The sequence below is a fragment of the Merops nubicus genome, unplaced genomic scaffold (assembly GCF_000691845.1).
Source record: "Merops nubicus isolate BGI_N331 unplaced genomic scaffold, ASM69184v1 scaffold16585, whole genome shotgun sequence".
In the NCBI taxonomy this organism is placed as follows: Eukaryota; Metazoa; Chordata; class Aves; order Coraciiformes; family Meropidae; genus Merops; species Merops nubicus.
In genome coordinates this window covers 1-6,032 of record NW_008611795.1, presented here as the reverse complement: position 1 = coordinate 6,032, position 6,032 = coordinate 1, and the positions used below count along the sequence as shown (strand labels likewise).

The 6,032-nt window shown below is 54.1% G+C and overlaps 1 protein-coding gene across 1 annotated transcript; it reads right to left on the bottom strand.

The window, feature by feature from the left end:
* Window positions 1-1,922: 1,922 nt before the first annotated feature.
* LOC103773956 (ectonucleoside triphosphate diphosphohydrolase 8-like) lies at window positions 1,923-4,890 on the bottom strand (the record flags this gene model as incomplete). The annotated part of the gene is made up of 5 exons (XM_008941339.1): window positions 1,923-2,114; window positions 2,758-2,892; window positions 3,042-3,152; window positions 3,555-3,818; window positions 4,660-4,890. Coding segments are annotated over 5 exons (933 nt in total), but the record flags the coding sequence as incomplete, so codon positions are not given.
* Between the last annotated feature and the right edge of the window lie 1,142 nt (window positions 4,891-6,032).

The following is a 6,032-nucleotide window of genomic DNA, read 5'->3' as shown; positions in this document are numbered from 1 at the left end:
TGGACGGGGGGTGTCTCACATTCACAGCTCCCATGGGCTCTGAGCATTTTCTACAGCCTACCCCCAGACCTGGCGTTTCTACCTCTGTGCTTGTAGTGCCAAAGATGGGCTTGTGCAGGGCAGAGAGGAGAGAGGGGGATCTGGTGTTTGGGTGCAGGAAATGTCCATGTGGCAGCTCAGACTGCTGGGTGGGAAGAGATTCTTCTGGATGGAGGTCTTCACCCCATTTCCCTTGTTGCCCCAGTTCAGGCTGGGAAGGCTGAGCCTCACTTAATCATAGAATCATTTAGGTTGGAAGGGACCTCCAAGATCATCAAGTCCAACCATTGAGCCATTAGGGCTCTAAAGTCCTCTGCTAAAACAGATCAGAATCTGTCAGGGTTGGAAGGGGCCACAAGGATCCCCCAGTTCCAACCCCTCTGCCATGAGCAGGGACACCTCCCACTAGATCAGGCGGCCCAGAGCCTCCTCCAGCCTGGCCTTAAAGACCCCCAGGGATGGGGCCTCAACCACCTCCCTGGGCAACCCATTCCAGGGTCTCACCACTCTCCTGGGGAAGAACTTCTTCCTCACATCCAGCCTGAATCTGCCCACTTCCAGCTTTGCCCCATTCCCTCTAGTTCTGTTGTTACTTGATATCCTAAAAAGTCCCTCCCCAGCTTTCTTGTAGCCCCCCTAAGATACTGGAAGGCCACAATAAGGTCACCTTGGAGCCTTCTCTTCTCCAGACTGAACAGCCCCAACTCTCTCAGTCTGTCCTCACAGCAGAGCTGCTCCAGCCCTTGGATCATTCTGGTGGCTCTTCTCCTGGCTGGGAGCAGGAGGCAGAGCCCTGTCCCCACCTCCTGGGTCATGGCTCTCCACCAGAGAGATGCTGCTCTTTCAAAAGGCTTTTGTAACCAGTGTGCAGTTAGGACCATCATGTGTCATCTTCCACAGCAGATACCCCGTGGATCTGCCAGAGCCAAAGGGTGCTGACCATTCTTCAGCCCAGATTCCTTTGGTTCCTTTCTCATGCCCTGAAGTCCCACCTGGATGTTACTGCTCCATGCTGCCTGGGCAGGGGTCTTGCAGCACAGAGGAGGGGTAGGTGTGGCAATACCTCTCCTCAGACCAGCCCTGGGCTTTGGCAGAGCCTCGGAGGGGCGGGGGAGAGGGCTGGCTGTGCAGCGTGGTGCTGGGCTGGTGGCTGGAGCTGGAAGGACTCAAACAACTGTCCAGTTCCTGCAGCTGAGCTGTGCTGGGCTTGGCTGATCCAAATAAAACACTCAAGTGCCTGGAGCTGGGACCTGCTATAGATTTGGTGTCTGAGGAAGCTGGGCTATGTAACTTGAATATAAAATAAACCCTGAGCCAGAGCTGGCAGCTCTTAAATCAACTCCACTTGTATTTTTCTCCTGAGATACACCAGTAAATATTTCTACAGACAGCTGACAGTGTCTTTGGGGAGATATTCTGTGACATATTACAAAAATCTGGCACATCTTGCACAGAGCAAGATACACATGAGGTCACCCCTCTCCTCAGAGTTTAGGTGGCCACTGCTGCTCCCCATCACCAGTTGCTTCCCATGGCTGTTGGGGGTGCAATGGAAGTGCCAAGGAAACTCTGGTGAGTGACTTTCGTATTTGTAAAACAAAGGATTTTATTTCTAGTTTTTCATTTATCTGGCTTCATCTGGCTACCAAGTCTCAGTCAGCTTTTGTCAGCCAGATGGAAGGAGTCCTTTCCTCTGTGAGGTACTTGCAGAACTCAAAGACACCTTTGTCATCTTTGACATCTTTACAGAGATGACCCAAATACACCTCCTGAGCAATGGAGCTGGGTCTAATGCCCTCATTCTTCTCCCCTTTCCACCTTCTTTGTGCCACCTCCCCGCCTGCTTTAGTGGGCAGGATTCCTCTTAGCCAGGAGGCTGGGAGCTACTTGGTTTTCCAAAAACACTGGAGGAAAATGGCCACCAGACCTGCCACTATGGCCAGCACTATGAAGGAGACAGAACCTGCCCACAGACTGGGCTGGTGCCCCTTGACGTATTCCGGAGCCTCCGTGGGGATCATGTTGGTCAAGTTCAGCATGAAGCCCAGCGTCCATCCGATGTCCGTGTTTGCTGCCTGAGGGGAGAGAGCAGAGGGGATCACCCAGAGGTGCCTCTCCCAGGCACCTGAGGCTTGGTGCAAGGGACTGATGGGAACCTCTCCCCTGAGCTGCCCCAGCTGTGATTTCACACGTGGACCTGGCTGTGATGAACCTGATCTTACCAGCACCAGCTGCACAGAGAGATTCCCTGTCCCCCCTTCCCAAGGGCTAAAGGGCAGCTGAAGATGGATGATTGCCCTGGTCCAGATGTGCCTCTCTGACCTGCACATGATTTTGGAACTGAGCTTCCCTCCTCCCCCATGATCCTTCAAATTTGGTCATCTTCTGGTTCAAATGGGTCCTGGGGGCACCGTCACCTCTTTGATGCTGAAGTCAATTCTGCCCAACATCAGAGACTAAAGTGGCCAAATCCTGCTCTGCACCCTAAATTCAGTTATGTTCATACCAAAATACATGAGAAGCTGGTGCCAGAGGTCTGGGGGCAGGTAAGAAAGGGTGGAGCTGTGCTGGGATCACAGGGTAGCGGCCATGAGATGACAGGGACACGTTTCTGGTGCAGGGGACTCTAAGAATGCTGCCCCTGAACGTGTCTTTGGGGCAGGGCAAGGAGGTGCCCACAGCTGCGTGCCCACCTCGGCTGCCCTGCAGGGCATTTACCTGCTGGCTGAAGTGGATCCTGCTCCACGTGTGCTCATTGAACTTGTAGCCACCGATCAGCAGCGCCAAGATGTAAATGGCCGTGGGGCAGTACTCGGGGAGGTGCTCCTGCTCCTGGGGGAAGGTCTCCAGCAGCTGCGAGGCCATCGGGGGACACGGTGCAATGGGGAATGAAACAGATGCTCAGAACCCTCCCTAGCCCAGGGAACACGTGCTTCCTGGGCAGAGATCTGGGACAGGACGAGCACAAGAGGGCTCCTTGCTGCACTTCACAGGGCTCTCACCTCTGTCCAGTCCTTCTTGCAGAAGGTCTCGACTGTGGAGAAGGTGTCGTTTAAAGACTGCTGGCTGGTCAGGTTCAGGAAGTGGAAGGTGTGGTAGAACCCAGCGAAGGCCTGGGGGATAAGGAGAGGTGGTAAAAGCCATATCTTTTCTTAACCAAAAAAAAAGACTCAGGGGCTCCTCTTGCCTGGGGACAGCGTCCCATGTAATTCCCAGGGTTCTGCATCCAGCACCCCCTTGATGGTCTACCAGAAAGTCTTGCAGCTGGTTGACAAACCACGGGGCTGCTGCTTGCACTCTGAGCTAGCTCAGACTTGCTCCGTGGGACACGATCTTCCCATTTCCCTTAAGGAGGGCTGGAACATCACAGGAGGCAGAAGCTACCTCCCAGCCCAGGAGAAGAGGTTTGCAGATGGGACACCCCTCTCTTCCCACCCCTTCCTACAACCAGTAGCAGAGGAGACTCCCACCCTCCATCCTCCCCCACCACAGGCAGGGGGCTGGAGGCTGCTTACGAAGAACTGTCCCCGCAGGGGTGGCTGATACACCCCGTTGAACCCGCACGTCCTGTTGGCCCCACAGCTGAAGTTGAAGAGCTTCTGGACAGCCTTGCTGCACTCTGCTGGGTCCCCTGTCCCCGTCACCGTGAGGAGCTGTGCAGGGCTGGGTGTGCTGGCTGCCTGCACACAGGGGCTGTCGTAGAGCTCGGATGTGTTGACGTTCTCCTGATAGCCCTTGGGGTAGCAGGGGTGGGATATCTGCTGGGAAGGCAGGCTGTCCTGGAGAGAGAGTGAGCCATCAGTGGGGCTTGGTGTGGGATGCCAGTGAAAACCTACCCCAAAGCCCACCCTGTGCTTAGACATTCCCAAAAAGCAGGATCCAGACCCTAGAAGGATTTGAGGAGAAGCAGGATACATCCTTTGCATGACTAACCTGCCCTTGCCTTTTGCTGGTCCTGCTGTTGGCCCCACCACTGAGCCCACTGGGGTGGGGAGGCCACTGGCAGCCTGTGCCTCCCCATGGGGATGGCAACTGCTCCCGAGGGCACCTCCCAAGGTGCTCTCCACCTGCAGAGAGCTTGTTGCTCCTGGCACTCACTCTGTCCCCACCAGACAGGCCCTAGCCCAGGAAGGACCAAAAAAGCTTCCCAAGCATCCATGTCTCCCACAGCACCAGGCTGTGAGCTCTGCCCAAGGTGACACACGAGGACACTGCTTAGTGGGGGAATAGGGTGCAGGATGTGTGCTAGGAATCCTCTCTCTGGGCAGAAATCGAGGCAGGGCGAGTGGATGGGGACAGGGAAGAACCCAAGGATGCAGCTGGGCTTGGGATATAGTGAAAAATGCCTTTACAGGTCAACATCTGAGGAGAAGGGAGCCCTGGAAAGGAACTACCACCACCACCACCACCTTCCACCCAAATGAGAGAATTTTTTGACTCAGTAGATAAAATCTAATCCTCTCCCTGGTTTTTGAATTTGTGAAAACTCCCTAACAGTTCCCTAACACCTAATCTCCCAGTTCCCTAACACTTTTTCCACATGCATGGCCAAAATTTCTGTTTTTTTTCATGGCAGTGGGAAATGCTTGAGCAGATCCTGGTGACCAGCAGCTGCAGTACCTGGTGGAGATTTGCCATGAGCCTCTTCAAGGCCTGTTTCTGCCCATAGCAGAGGTAGCTGTGGGTGTAGAGCGAGTAGTTGGTGCCGTACAGCCTGAAGAAGACCGAGGTGTTCTTGTCCTCAATGGTGGCTCCAGGCTGGAAGGTTATTTGTGTCGAGGCACCTCCCAGATCCAGAGCTCCGAGAACCTCGGCGTGCTGCGGATGTTCCCATTTCTCTGCGAAGGAAAACTGGCCCAATAAGACAGCAAAGTGTTAGTCTGAACTGGAGGGAGTCACAGCCCCTGTCCCTTCCTTAAAGGTTTTGTGCGCTCAGAAGTCCCTGAGTGACCGTCCACACCCCATCTCCCTGTTTAACTCTTCCTGCCTACATTCTCCTCAGCCCCCACAGCTCTCCATGTAGCACTGAGGTCTGGCCCATTGGCTGCTGCACATCGCCCAGGATCCAGAGACTCTGAGGAGGGAGAGACTGACCCTTTCAGCTAGGCTCTGATATCACTGCATCCCTGTGATACCAAAAGCGACCTGTATGGAGGTGGAGAGCACAGGGCCAGGCTGAGCTGGACACAAAGGTGCTTGATTCTGTTAATCACATCAGTGGAGCTGAATCTGCAGTTCACAACCACGGGCAACATTTATTTGGGCAACTAGTGCCCTAAAACTACATTTTTCTTTCTTCTAGAAATAAAGCAAGCTGGCTGTAGGTTGGACAGGGATCGTAGAATCACATTGGTTAGAAAAGACCTTTAAGGTCATTGAGTCCAACCACTAACTCTGCTCTACCATACTCTACCAAACCCACCTCTGAGCCATATCCCCACGCACCACATCGACACACTTTTAAACCCTCCAGGGATAGGGACTCCACCACCTCCCTGGGCAGCCTGGGCCAACACCTGACAACCCTTGAAGAAAAAGTTCTTCCTTATGTCCCATCTAAACCTCTCCGGGAGCAGCTTGAGGCCATTCCCTCTTGTTCTATCACTAGTTACTTGTGAGAAGAGACCAGCACCTACCTCTCTACAGAGTCCTTTCAGAAAGCTGTAGAGAGTGAGAAGGTCTCTCCTGAGCCTCCTTTTCTTTTTACTAAATAGCCCCAGGTCCCTCAGCTGTTCCTAAGACTTGTTCTCTAGGTCCTTCCCCAGCTTTGTTGCCCTTCTTCGGACCCTCTCCAGCACCTCCATGTCTTTCGTGGACTGAGGTGCTCAAAGCTGAGCCAAACACTCGAGGTGTGGCCTCATCAGTGCCGAGTACAGAGGGACAATCACCTCCCTGCTCCTGCTTGCCACACAATCTGTAACACAAGCCAGGAGGCCGTTGGCCTGCTTGGCCACCTGGGCACACGCTCGCTCATGTTCAGCCCCTTGTCAATC